General features: G+C 35.1%; 1 protein-coding gene across 1 annotated transcript in view; it reads right to left on the bottom strand.

Moving 5' to 3' along the window:
* Nucleotides 1–3,365, bottom strand: part of SGCZ (sarcoglycan zeta) — a 41,285-nt gene extending 37,920 nt beyond the window's left edge. The window contains exon 1 of the mRNA XM_070781612.1: nt 3,329–3,365. Coding sequence (XP_070637713.1) covers nt 3,329–3,365 — 37 coding nt within the window. The remainder of the gene's footprint in view (nt 1–3,328) is intronic.
* Nucleotides 3,366–15,660: the final 12,295 nt, after the last annotated feature.

The following is a 15,660-nucleotide window of genomic DNA, read 5'->3' as shown; positions in this document are numbered from 1 at the left end:
CAACCAGTCCATTCTGAAGGTGATCAGCCCTGGGATTTCTTTGGAAGGAATGATGCTAAAGCTGAAACTCCAGTACTTTGGCCACCTCATGCGAAGAGCTGACTCATTGGAAAAGACTCTGATGCTGGGAGGGATTGGGGGCAAGAGGAGAAGAGGACAACAGAGGATGAGATGGCTGGGTGGCATCACTGACTCGATGGACGTGAGTCTGAGTGAACTCTGGGAGTTGGTGATGGACAGGGAGGCCTGGCGTGCTGCGATTCATGGGGTTGCAGAGTCAGACACGAGTGAGCGACTGATCTGATCTGATATAATACAAGGCAAAGATACCTCTATGCTTTGAAACGTTAGTTTTATTTATTTATTTTTTCTCACTGACACTTGATAACAGATTATCTACATCTAAAAATGAAAAGCTCTAATCAGAGATTTTAAATACCTTATGATAAGGTTAGAATCTTGGAGTTCAGGTTTTCTTATGGATACACTATATACTTTGAAATTAGTCAATTTGGGAAGCAATTCCAGCTCCTTTATTCCATCTAAATGACCTCGAGCAAGCTATTTAATCTCTCCAAACTCCAATTTCCATAGATACAAATACATATATGGCAATGCCAACCTTACAGGTCAGGTTAAGTTTTAAATAGGATAAAATGTGCCAGTTTTTATGTAAGAATTCAATATTCCTTAATTCCCTCTATTAATTTTCTTTATGAAAGTCAGACACAGAAGACATACACATTGTGTCTACAGAGTTAATGTCCCAACATAAGTCCACTCATTATTAAGTGAAGTCTCTATTCCCAAATGTCAGAGCTTCAAGTAACATAGTCTCAGGTTGAATTTTAAAATCTGAAATTTAGACACTGAAAAGATATTCTTGAATTTAAATAGTAGGTGCATTTTATTAATCAAAACTCTAAGTCAAGGAATTCCTTAATGCAGCTGCTTGTACCAGTTAAGATCAATTGATGGATAAATAAGCTTTGAGAAAGAAGTTTCTTCTTAAAAATGTCCAGCATGATCTTACTTTTAATTGGACTTCATCATAATTTTGAAATTATTGGAAACACAACAAAAATGCATAGTAGATCCTTTAGTAACTAAAATGGATGGATTGCTGTGATCTTTTTGTGTATTTTATACTTATTAGTTCTTTGTGCAGGATATAATAGAAATGCATCATTTGAATAACTGGAATAGGTAAAACAGTCATTAACTCTATCAGGATTTTAGTTTCCATTTAAAAATCAAAGGAAAGGTTAAAAAAAAAAGAGTAGTACAAGGCATTGTTCCTTAGAATATTTCTCTTCTCAAAGTGAAATCTTAGTCTTGTATTGGTAACAATTCCAACCTGAAATCTTAAGGTGAATGAATCTGAGTAATATCAACCACCTCTTGTATCTAATCCATGGGATTATTAGGAGACTTAAATAATCAAAATATTCATTAACATTAGGCAGCATTTTAAACTGCTATACCAAAATAGGGCTGAAGTTCAGGGCAAGTTCATTTAGATTTCAGTGCCAAAAATATTCCTATTTATTCATTATCTTCAAGTTTGATCCTGTATGCTATTAAATGCATATACATTTTTTGTTAATTAAATTGAAAGAGACTTTCTAAATCTTTATTATTATTATTCTATTTGAGATCAGGGGCCTTTTTCAATTCTGTGGTTCCATTTCCTAACACTTTATCTGTATAATACATTCATTCATTGGTATGTCTACCTAAAGTTGTAGAATAAATAAATGTTTTCTTTGGTTTGGAAGTAAGATGAAGAACACAGCAGCAGAAAGCTGCCTAGGAAGAGAGATGTTCATGAGGGTCTCTATATGCTGCCAGAAAGGCTTCAAAGGAGGGGGCTAGGGTCTGGCACAGAGTGCTTGCTGTTCTGGAGAACTAGAAAGAAGAGGAGAAAAGAGAAAACCCAGAAGGATCGTGAACAAAGGAACCAAGAAAGACTGGAGCACTCTGTGAAAGGAAGCTAAGAAGGAGTTCAGTTCAGTTCAGTTGCTCAGTCGTGTCTGACTCTGCGACCCCATGAATTGCAGCGCGCCAGGCCTCCCTGTCCATCACCAACTCCCGGAGTTCACTCAGACTCAGGAGTAGAAACGTGTAAATTCTATTGTTATTTGTCTAGACAGTTGCCGACAAGCTCTCTTAACTGCCTTCACTTTTTCAATAAAATCTACCATGACCATTATATATATATATATACATATATTTTTTTTTTGAAAGGGACAAAGAAGAGTATGAATGTCACTACCAGATCAATATGGGACAGAAGAGATAATACGAGACACGAGGTGAAAAAGTTTAAGAGAACGGAGTATCTGTTCCCCTACCCCCTTTCCATGACAATTAATGGGAACTTAGGCAGCATTTTAAATTCCTGCAGTAGAACGGGGGTGAGGTTCAGGGCAAGTTTATATAGACCTCAAGGGCCAGAAGGATTGCTCTTATTCATTATCTTCAAATTTAAACCTATGCTTACTGGGCTTCCCTGATTGCTCAGATAATAAAGAACTTGCCTGCAATGCAGGAGACCAGGGTTTGATCCCTGGGTTGGGAAGATCCCTTGAAGAAGGAAATGGCAATCCACTCCAGTATTCCTGCCTGAAGAATTCCATGGACAGAGGAGCCTGGCAGGCTACAGTCCTTCGCATCACAGAGTCAGATATGACTGAGTGACTAACACACACACATACTGAATATTTCGAATTCTTTGGCAGTCTTCACACCTTGGTTTCTTTTCCCTTTATTTGTATCTCTTGCCACCCCTCCTTGCCCACCTCAGATCTAAATTGGTAAAGTAAAAGACTGGATAGGGAACACAGTTTCACTTTATTCCCAAATCTGCTCCTAAGTCATTCTTTGATTTCTGACAAGTATTTAAACCCTGCTCCCCAGTTGCTATTTGTAAAATGAAGCTCCAAATAAAATGATCCTCAGGTACCTTCAATTTTTAACTGTCACAGTTACATAATTTTTTCTCAGACATGTTGAAACCTGTACACTATACCTCTTTTCATTTCTCCTTAATACAATTGGAAATATATTTGCCCCTATAAATTGACAGAAAAGTTATTTGGGGGAAGGGGCAGAGTAATAACATTGGCAAAAGTAAATTATTAACTACCATTTCTTTTACTCCATTAAAATGAGTTTCTTGGAATTCTGAAAGCATCATTACCCTTTAAAAAGAGAAATGTCAACTCATTTTAAGATACACTATGTCTCTTACTTGTGTTACTTTAATAGTCTAAATGTTATTCCTCCTTCCAACTAACTGCATAAAATACCACCTATAACACCTAACCTATAAGAAAACGCATAATAATTTTCTCGGATACCATTTTTGCCCACCATTCAAGACTTCTGCCTGATTAAAAAAACAAATATCATGTATTAATTAACATTAATAACTGATGAAACTATTTACAGGTCAACAGTGGAGACGCAGGCATAGAGAACAGATTTGTGAACACATTTGGGGAAGGACAGTGTGGAATGAATTGAGAGAGTCGTATTGAAACATATACCCTACCATACATAAACTAGATTGCTAGTGGGAATTTGCTATATGATGCAAGGTGCTCATCCCAGTGCTGTGTGACAACCAAGAAGGGTGGGATGGGATAGGAGGTGGGAGGGAGGCCACGAGGGAGGGGACATATGTACACCTACTGCTGATTCATGCTGATGCATGGCAGAAACTAACATGACATTGAAAAGCAATTATACCCCGATTAAAAATTGATATATTTAAAAAAACCCTTCTGCTTGAATTTAAAATCCATTCATTCAGACTTATTTTCCTCTACTCATTTATAAAATCGTTTACTTATTTTCCCACCTTTTAAGGTAAATACAATCTGTTCATTCTCCGAATAAATTTGGGGTTTACCACCAATTTGGAAGCTATCATATCTATTCTGGGGGCTTCCCAGGTGACGCTAGTGGCAAAGAACCTGCCTGCCAATGCAGAATACATAAAAGACAAGGGTTGATCCCTGGGTCAGGAAGACCCCCTGGAGTAGGAAATGGCAACTCACTCTGGTATTCATGCCTGGAGAATCCCCATGGACAGAGGAGCCTGGTGGGCTACAGTCCCCAGGGTCACACAGAGTTGGACACGACTGTAGAACTTAAGAAACATGGATATCTATTCTGAAATTTTAGATGCTAAATTATATGCTACTCCCCTTCTAGACTGAAAAAAAAAAATCAGACATTCCTTATATCCCACTGTATTCTTGTGTACAACATGGTATCTTACACATAAAAGGTAATTGGCAAATACTGATCAATAATTCACGACTTTCTTCTTCAAAGCTTTTTTCCTCTTTTTAACCCTTCTAGTTTGATTAATGGTACCATCATGCCCTAATAGTCAGAAACTGGGGAACTATCCTGAGATGCCCTTTTTTGTTCAACATCCAGATTAGTTTACTTCTTTCTACAAATTGAGTATCACCTAAATTTTCTCTCAATTATTCCTTGATGCCACCACTAACTAACATTTGGAAATGCTAAGCTGACTATAATGCTTACTTAAGATGCTTCTGGAATCCAATTGTCTATGGAAGTCAAACCCAAATTCCTGAGTAGGGCTCACCTCTCAGCAGTTCTCTGTACTCTATACTCCAGTGACAATAAAACCTTTGCAGATTTTGAAATGTCTATAACTGTCAAGAGTATCACTTCTTTCTGTTGTTATTGTTTTCAGTCACTTAGTCATGGCCAACTCTTTGTGACCCCATGGACTGCAGCACACCAGGCTTCCCTGTCCTTCACTATCTCCTGGAGCTTGCTCAAACTCATGTCCATTGAGTCAGTGAGGCCATCCAACCATCTCATCCTGTGTCGACCCCTTCTCCTCTTGCCCTCTATCTTTCCCAGCATCAGGGGCTTTTCCAAAGAGTTTCTCATCCCTTTGATGGTAATCTACTCATTCTTCAGGATCTGATTCTAGATGATTTTCTCCATGAAACATTTTCTGTACCCTTCATGCACTTCCTCTTTCTCTTTCTACTCAGCTCCCCCAACTCCTTATGAAAATTACTGTACCTACTGTACATAGCAGTTATCATATTGCATTGAATTCATTTTAAACTCCCCAGGAACTTATGAATTCCTTGAGCTCAAGGACTTTGTCCTAATATATTTTGTATGCTTAGTACTGATCTTAGATTCTGATATATAATTAAGGATCAGTAAATGAAAGAAAGAATGGGAATGAAAAAATTGATAAAAGTATGAATAACAAAAATTATTCTGTGGTATTTTATGATTGATATATAAAACTTGCTGTTCCTGTTTCTCATTATATTTCTTTGTTTCATATTTCAATACAAATCAGGTTATTAATATCCTTAGGTGATGGTCTGAATTTATTAACACTGTTATTATGAGCCTACCCAGTGTTAATTTTTCTAGTAAAACAGGGAAACAATATTGTTAAATTGTCTCTTTGAAACACAAACAAACCCCTACCATGTTGTTCATTTGAGAGTAGAGAATAAGCTGCCAATATTTCTGAATATATATTATTTCAAAATCTGTTTTTACTTTTCAGTCAGCATTTTTCATAATTAAAAAGTATCTTAAGGCATTTTCTCTCAGATGGCAAATTATGTCCTTTTTTCTACTTCTGAAGGTTTTCAGAAGATAAAAAGAGACCATGGAAAAGATACTTGATGATCAGATGGAAAATACATTAGAAAAAAACTATTTCCCTCAAGATGAAATGTATTAAAAAATAAAATGCTTTGTCATTAACAAAGAAAATTAAACTTAAATATATTAAGACTTGAAATAATACAGAGACCCTTCTCATTAATATTTTATAACCTTCAAGTAGCTTGTATTTTTCTAGCACTTATCTCTGATTTTTAGAGAGAAACAACTCTATGTTATTTCCTTCTACTCTTTTTAATGAGGCAAAAAATAACTGAAATTTAAAAGCCTGTGTGGAGAAAACAGAAAAGAAAAATCAGTATTTTCAAATTGAATGACACTTGACGGAAATTACATCTAGGAAAAAGATATATAAATAATACCTCTTTCAAATTTTCACCTTCAGAAAAGAATATCAGAAGGTCAAGCAGAGCTTTCATTATTCACTCTTAGGATATATATTTTCTGAAAATAATAAGTAATTCCAAGGTCTCTAATTACTAACATTGTCATTTTGCCCTTTTCCTTAATAATCACTAAAAGGAATAAGATGCAATATATGCCTGACATCTTTAAAAGTCATAAATGAACATGTGTCACCAGAAGCACATCTTGAGGAAACACAATCATAAGATTCTTTTATTACGGATTTATCAAAAGGCAGCTGCATGTGACAAATCAATTCAATGTACACACTCAGAGGCTGAAACATCAAAATATGAAATTACTTGATTAGAAACTATCTTATATTTTTTGTTATTTTTTTGCAAAACAGTTCATGAAAATTAATTAATGATGAGATTTGGAAAATTAACAAGACGAGCCCTCTATGTGAATTATTTATTTTACTACATTTAAATAATCTTTGCAGGCTTTTAGACACTTAATCTAGTAGTACATTTTGTTTTGAGGTTTGGACATTTAACGTAAATGTCCAAATCTCAGATAGCATAGCTAATACTAGGTTTGCTTCTTGAAGGTCACATTCATTTTCATGCAGGTACATTTTTCTGTATAGCGTTTTCTTTATAAACTTTCATTAATTAATCCACATGCAATTAAAGCTTTCTGATCCATGGGAAAATCATTTATCTCAAAATGTACAGTTAATTATACCATAAACTCAGGTTCTTTGGGAAAAGAAAGTGAATACTTTAAGCCTGCCTTTTCATCTTATTCTTCAGGCTCTTTATCCCTGTTTAAACTATTTCCTGGAGAAAAGTAAGATGGTCTTTCTACCGCTGTTAGTCATGAGCAGGAAGACTGTGCTTCCGACTGGCATACCATGCTGATCATTGCAGTGAAATGCACAAGAACAGGGACTCATCTCAGTAGCACTTCTACTTCCTAATGGTGTTTCCCTGATAACTTTTGACATATTGCCATTAAAGCACATTCTATGGAAAATAGAAATCCATAGAAAAGTTATCCAGAAGAGACAGTACCCAACTCTCTTTAGTGGCTTCAGATATGACACGTGTTTATGTATTTACAGATATACCTTGGAGATATTGTGGGTTTGGTTCCAAACCAGGGTAAGAAATCAAATAAAAGGAATAAAGCAAGTTACACAAACGTCTTGGTTTCCCAGAGTACATTAAAGTTGTGTTTATACTATAGTGTATTAAGTGACTTAAAAAAATGTACATACCTTAATTAGAAATATTTCCTTGCTAAAAATTGCTAACCATCATCTGAGCCTCCAGAGGGTCATTTTTTTTTTTTTTTTTTTGGTGAGGGGATCAGAATATTGCAAGAATTATCAAAATGTGACGCAGAGCTATGAAGTGAGCAAATACTGTTGGAAAAATGGTGCTCATAGAACTGCTTAATACAAGGTAGTCCCACACCTTCAGTTTGTATAAAACACTGTATCTGCAAAGTGCAATAAAGCAAAACACACACAAAAATAAGGTATGCCTGTATTTGAAACGTCTTTCAATCATTTACTTCAATTAAAAAAAAAGTGTTCAAAAGATGCTAATTCTATAAACGGCTTTATGGACCTGAGTTACACAGTTAACATATATACAAATCAGCATCTGAATGCAACTAGGACTTTTAAAATGGTATCTTATTAAACATAATTTACTTAGACTTTGCTTATCTCAAGATATCTAAATTATTCCAAAACATCAGAGCATCACCAGTCATTTTCTGAGTGTCTGTGCAGTTGTGGACAAAATTATAATTTGGAATCTTTATATAGGCAACCTGACTTAATACATATGTTTTCACGCTTTTAGGAATAACCAAATTTTGTAAAAATTGAGGTGAAAAATGCAACTCTCAAAAGTCTATCCTTCAATAACAGGGTAGTATGGCATTCATAGATTGAGGCCAGCTGGGGAACAGTCAGAAAGAAAGCACTTGCTAACACCAAAACAAATACCCTTCATCCTGCTGTTCCTGTGAGGTTGTTTTTTCTTTTTTTTTTTCTTTTTACCTCTTGTTGTTCCAGATTGCTCCTGTGAATTTTATGTTATCACATGCCATGTAATTCATTGTTTGCCAAAAGGGAAACAAAGAGAGCTCCATTTATTTGTGTTTGTTTTCTTCTCACAAGAGGTTTGATAGCACCGCTTTTAATTAATATAAAGAAGTGGCAGGTTTTCACCAGAACTAACGTCGTTATCCCCTATAATGATGGTTCTTCAGCCAAGAAAACCCATCACAATCCCTGACATGATTGCCATGAACCCCTTTACAAGTACCTTTAGAACAATCCCAAGCAGAGCAAGCCATTAAAACTGTATTCAAATCATAACCAGCCTAAGTATCCACAAGCAAATCTGGGGATCTTTAGAATGCTAAAGCTATTCTGGAACCCTGTGTTTTATGTGGGTGGGCTGTTTATGCGCCATACCAAGTATCTTTAAAGATGGTGGCCCTCTGAGCCACAAAAATTATGCTTCAGATTTTAGCATTAGATCTTTTGATATGAAGAAGTCAGTCCTGGCAAATCCAGGTTAAGGTACAACAGAAAAATAAAATCCTTATCTGTGATTTTATATTTCTGAAATCAACTGATATACTCAGCAGATATCTCACCTTTGGCTAAGCAGAGATGCAATATTTTCAATACAAAATGTTGATTTATATTGTAGAAAGCGTCAGATCAGATCAGTCTCTCAGTCGTGTCCGACTCTTTGCGACCCCATGAATCGCAGCACGCCAGGCCTCCCTGTCCATCACCAACTCCTGGAGTTCACTCAGACTCACGTCCATCGAGTCAGTGATGCCATCCAGCCGTCTCATCCTCTGTCGTCCTCTTCTCCTCTTGCCCCCAATCCCTCCCAGCATCAGAGTCTTTTCCAATGAGTCAACTCTTCACATGAGGTGGCCAAAGTACTGGAGTTTCAGCTTTAGCATCATTCCTTCCAAAGAAATCCCAGGGCTGATCTCCTTCAGAATGGACTGGTTGGATCTCCTTGCAGTCCAAGGGACTCTCAAGAGTCTTCTCCAACACCACAGTTCAAAAGCATCAATTCTTCGGCGCTCAGCCTTCTTCACAGTCCAACTCTCACATCCATACATGACCACAGGAAAATCCATAGCCTTGACTAGACGAACATTTGTTGGCAAAGTAATGTCTCTGCTTTTGAATATGCTATCTAGGTTGGTCATAACTTTCCTTCCAAGGAGTAAGCGTCTTTTAATTTCATGGCTGCAGTCATCATCTGCAGTGATTTTGGAGCCCAGAAAAATAAAGTCTGACACTGTTTCCACTGTTTCCCCATCTATTTCCCATGAAGTGATGGGACCAGATACCATGATCTTTGTTTTCTGCATGTTGAGCTTTAAGCCAACTTTTTCACTCTCTTCTTTCACCTTCATCAAGAGGCTTTTTAGTTCCTCTTCACTTTGTGCCATAAGGGTGGTGTCATCTGCATATCTGAGGTTATTGATATTTCTCCCAGCAATCTTGATTCCAGCTTGTGTTTCTTCCAGTCCAGCATTTCTCATGATGTATTCTGCATAGAAGTTAAATAAACAGGGTGACAATATACAGCCTTGACATACTCCTTTTCCTATTTGGAATCAGTCTGTTGTTCCATGTCCAGTTCTAACTGTTGCTTCCTGACCTGCATACAAATTTCTCAAGAGGCAGATCAGGTGGTCTGGTATTTCCATCTCTTTCAGAATTTTCCATAGTTTATTGTGATCCACATAGTCAAAGGCTTTGGCATAGTCAATAAAGCAGAAATAGATGTTTTTCTGGAATTCTCTTGCTTTTTCCAAAGTTGAGATATAAATATACATATCTGTAAGAGTGCCTGAGCGTGTGTGCATAAGTAGTTTATAACACCTTGCTAGAGAGTATCAGTGGAGAAGGCGATGGCACCCCACTCCAGTACTCTTGCCTGGAAAATGCCACGGACAGAGGACCCTGGTAGGCTGCAGTCCATGGGGTCACGTAGAGTTGGACACAACTGAGGTGACTTAGCAGTAGCAGAGAGTACCAGACTCAGATGTTGTTTGTGAGTCCTGACAGTAGCTCTAAATAGAGTTTTTATCTAATAGAAACTTCTCTAGAGATTTGGGAAAAAACTGATAGATGAGGTCCAAATATATTAAGAATTTTCAGGGAAAATCTGGACAAGAACAAAATAAGATAGGAAATTTAATGGTTCATATTTATTCAAAACTACAGATACCAACATCCTAAAGACAATATTATCATGCTAAAACCAAAAATTAAGAAATACCAGGACAATTTCTTTTAAATTTATCATAAGATATAAACTTGGTTTAACAGCAGGAAATTGATAAAATTCTCCATAATAATTTTTTTATGAACAACATGTACCCATATCAAAAGATATAGATAAATCATTCTAAAACTTTTGCATTCTTTTATGATTAATAACAACAGTAGTAATTACTACTTTTAAGAATAATAGGAATGTAAGTGAATGTATGACCATCAATTAGAAACATTTTCCATAAAACCTATAGCATCCTCAAATTTATTGGTGACATGTTAAAACATTTTGCTCAAGGCAGCAACTTTACAAAGGTACAATATGGTTTAACCTTTTGACTAGATTCTCCACTTCAATTCAATTCTGGTATAGTTCTTCTCTCACCACATGGTAGTAAGAGGAGAAAAAACACAGGTATATGAAATAGAGGCTGTTTGAGGGCAAAAAGAAAAAAAAATAACATCTTCATATATATACTATGGTTGTCTACATAGAAAATCTAAAAGAACCTGCAGAAAATTTAATAAGATTGATAAGAGAATTGCTTTGACTTAAAATGTAATAAATGTCTGTGATCACTTTAGAGAATGAATTATTAAATTTAATCAAAAGGCTTTAAAGCAATTTTAAGTATAAAGAGAGGATAATGTGAACATAAATAAGAGCTTAACTTAAAGTTGTTAATTTTCCCCCAAATCTTGAATAGACTTAATGCTATCTATCTTAATGCATCTATCAGATCATCAACACTATTTTCTTAGGACTTGACAAGCTAAGTCTAAAAGCAAAATATATAAGAGTCTTGGGCCAAGAATAATAGGAAAATTCTGAACCTCTCCTTCCCAAATCCATGGCGATTTTTCCCTAACAGATAGAAACATTTATTATAAGGTTCTAGTTCCTAAGTCACTTTGACTGTGGTAGAGACAGAGAAATAGACCAATGGGGTAGAAGAGGTTTCAGAAACAGACCAACAAATTTCCATCTATATGGAAACTTGATTTATGATAGTTACTATTGAACATAAGTGTGGAAACAAGTAACTATTCTATAAATGATGCTAGAATAATTGTTTAACCATACGGGAAAATCAAACCATATTTATTGCCACATGCAAAGATCAATTTCAGCTGTATTAAAAATTTGGGTAAAATTATAAAATGTGTAGAAGACAATACTGGAGCATATCTTTTACTTCAGATTAGAGAATTCTAATTCAGATCAGAGAATTCATATTTGCCATATAGTAAAGGAAAAAATGATGTTAGATACATTCAAATCAAGAATTTCTCTCAACAAAGGACACCGTAAGCAACGGAAAGGCAGACTTTGACCCTAAAGGAGATAATTACAACACATATAATTAAAAAAAGAGTGATTTCCAAATACACAAAAATACTCTTAAAAGTAATAAGAAAAAGATAAACCAATAGAAAATAACTAAGAACTTGAAGAGAAACCTTACAAAAGAAGTATCATGAATAGCCTATAACCAACTAAAAAAATATTCATTAGTGATCAAAATAAAGCAAATTAAAACTGCATTCTGGTACCAATGTAAACCCCCTGGTCTTACAGAAACTTTAAAGTCAAAGAATATACTTCTTATGGGAAGGTGAGAATAAATTCTTAAGACAAAAAATATATGAAGCTTTAAAGTAGTTGATAAATTTGACTATTTTAACATAAAGTTTTTCTTAATAAAAGACACTGTGTGTGCGTGTGCTAAGTTGCTTCAGTTGTGTCTGACTCTTTGCCAACCAAACGGCTGTATAGCCCACCAGGTTCCTCTATCCATGGGGTTCTCCAGGCAAGAATACTGGAGTGGGTTGCTATGCTCTCCTCCAGGGGATCTTCCTGACCCAGGGACTGAATATAAAATACGAAAATATGGGTAATTCACACAAAAGATATAACACACAAACACACACACACACACAGTCTATAAAATGTGTTACTGATAAATAATTGACATCCAGAAAATATAAAGATCTTCTACAAATCAATAAGAAAAAAAAACCTAGCTCATTAAAAAAGACTAAAATATGGGTAAGTCACACACAAAAAAATTAACCTGAATGAATTAGTCAATACACTAGGAAAAAAAAAAATCCAAAGCAGCTCCACATTGCTGTTAATCAGAACCTTACAAATGAAAACTAAGATGAGATGAAATTTTATTTGAGTCTCTTCTAGCAACCAAAAGATTAGAAAAATCAATTCATGATTTAGGTTTGTAGTGTTTTCAAAGCTGAATAGAGTGCTCCTTTATCTCACTGCTTTCCACTTTAGATTCATAGCAAATGGATGCCAACATGTGGTTGTTTGGAAACTGACTATTTTAAAGTATTTGTGGAACCTGTAAAAAGAGCATTTTTACACTGGAAAAAAAAAAAAAAAAACAACCCTTTTAAGAAAAAGCAGTCAACTGTTTTAGACAGCTATTTTAAAATAGCATGGTGCAGATACACACTAGAATAGTGAAAGACAGGGAAGCCTGGCAGGCTGCAGTCCATGGTGTTACAAAGAATCAGACATGACTTAAACTATATACAGTTGTCTGGACAACATCTATATATAAAATAGATAACCAACAAGGACTACTGTATAGCATTGGGACCTATATTCAATATCTTGTAATAACTTGTAATGGAAAATAATCTGGAAAAGAATATACATATATAACTGAATAATTATATATATAAAATATATATATACACACATCTGAATCATTTTGCTGTATGCCAGAAAACACACAACACTGTAAATCAACTATACTTCAATTAAAATAAAATAATGTTACCTATTGCCAAATTTCTATGCTTGTTTCATATTATAAAGGTTTTATTTGTATTGTTATTATAGTGACTAAAGTCCTATATGGCATAAAAAATAGAAATCGGACTCAAAATTATACAATCCAAAGTTTTCTATCCAATTAAATTATTGTATGACAATATTCATTATGTCAGTTCACTAGAAAAAGTATCAGAAAGTATATAGTTTTGCTACTTAGAGTAACATTAGAGAGAACACATGATATAATAGCTTGCATGCTAGGTCAATTTGTTGTCTCATTAGAAATAGAATAAATCATTTAATTATTTGAAACCTTAATTTTCTCACTTGCAAAAATTAAAAAAGATTTTCTTCTCCTCCTCAAAGGAGGAGATTTATATATATATATATAAAATATATATTACATACATACATATTATGTATTATATATAATATATACATTATTATATATATAAAAACAAACACAAATGCACCTATAAAATATAACTATGATATATATATATCTTATGTATAACATATATATACTATTATATATTATATACATATACATATGTATTATATATTACAGTATAATGTGCACTTCACCATTGCTTAGCATTATTCGTGTGTGTAGTCAGTTTAAGACTTAGTAATCCATAGTGGTTCAGGCATATGAGAATTATCAGGCACTGCTCGTATGAGGGCAAAATGATTAAAATCTTTATTCATCCTTAAACACTGAACAAACAATTCAGTTTCAAAGAATTTATCCTCAAGAGATATCATGTGCACAAAGCTGCAGGTACAAGAAAGTTGATAACGACTCTGTTTAGGTTCACGGTATACAACCTAAATGTCCAAAAGTAGGGAACTAATTGATAAACTATGTAGTTTAATAAATGGACTATTTTAGTCATTTAAAATATTATAGGACATTACTGAATAGCATGAATTAAAAGTGAGTATTAGATATCCATTGGAGAAGGAAATGGCAACCCACTCCAGTGTTCTTGCCTGGAGAATCCCAGTGATGGGGGAGCCTGGTGGGCTGCCGTCTATGGGGTCGCACAGAGTCGGACACGACTGAAGCGACTTAGCAGTAGCAGTAGCAGTAGCAACAGTATTAGATATCCATACGATATGCATAAATATCTGATTTCTTAAAATGGCCAATACAATTTTTACTAGTCAAAATTCCATATGGCAGCTTTATTTTCAAGTTGTACTCGCCTTTACTTCCTCCTCTTACTCTTGGGTGTTTGAGTGCTAAGTTACTTCAGTCCTGTCCCACTCTTTGCGACTCTATGGACTGTTGCCCATCAGGCTCCTTTGTCCGCGGGATTCTCAAGGCAAGGATGCTGGAATAGGTTGCCATTTCCTCCTCCAGGAGATCTTTCCCACCCAGGGATTGAACCCATGTTTCTTATGTCTCCTGCATTGGTAGGTGGATTCTTTACCACTAGCACCGCCTGGAAGCCTTTTTATTTCTCCTTTGCCCCAGTTAAAAACTCAAACTTACTGCTTAATACGCAAAGAAATTCAGGAAATGTCACTTGTCTTAAAGTTTTCTACTTTAACACATAAAGGGTTGTGCAAAAGTATTTTTCTAAAAACTGAGCTAGCTAACCTCACCAAGATGTATACAATTCTTAAATGGCAGCTGTATCTCAATTAGATGTTATCTTAAGTAGAAGTATTTTGTTATCTACTTTAGAGATAAAATGACTTTTCATCTGAAGTGTAAAGATAAATCAGACTGTCTTTGAGATGTTTTGCTATTCCTGTCATTAAGTGTTGAAACAGAGTGACCACTTTACAGAGATATAAGAGAAAAGATTCAAACTTGGCTGGAAGTTTGAAATAATTAAAAATTCAGATAATTTTGAAGGTGAGATTCCATGATGCTTTTTTCACCCACCACGCAAAAGAAAAATGATGTGTAAATAGATTGGTTGCTGAAAGCTTATTCCAATACACTTCTCTTAAAGTCCAGGATAACCAGGATAATTATCAATAATTAACAACAAATAATTCATTTGACTTATCAGTCATAAACTTAAAAGAAGCAAGCAATGAAACAAGTTATTCACCAATACTGTATGCGTTTTGTGCTTATATTTGAGGAAAGAAGTGATATTTTAACACCTGTGCGTAAATAAGAAGCTGAGTCTATAAATGAGTATTTTACTTGATACAGAAAAACTAGTAGCATTTATGGTTGTGATTAAATTGTCCTTAAACATCACCCTTTTCAATTTTTATTCATATCACATGAGATTAATAGCTCCTAAAACCTATTATGTTTTAATTTCTGATGGAAATGGGCAACTCGCCTTACATGTGACTTCACCCACAGATGTGAGTGAAGAGCTCCAGGGCATCTCAGATTCACGAGCACTACATCCTACTTTCTGCACGTGCTTCCTGTCTCTCTGTTTCTCAGAGCCCCAGGAAGAAGGTTTAGCACAAACAGCACAGGAGAGTCATC

This window comes from Bos indicus, chromosome 27 (assembly GCF_029378745.1).
Source record: "Bos indicus isolate NIAB-ARS_2022 breed Sahiwal x Tharparkar chromosome 27, NIAB-ARS_B.indTharparkar_mat_pri_1.0, whole genome shotgun sequence".
Taxonomy (NCBI): Eukaryota; Metazoa; Chordata; class Mammalia; order Artiodactyla; family Bovidae; genus Bos; species Bos indicus.
Note: the sequence above shows the minus strand (reverse complement) of the source record. Positions and strands in the feature narration are given on the sequence as shown.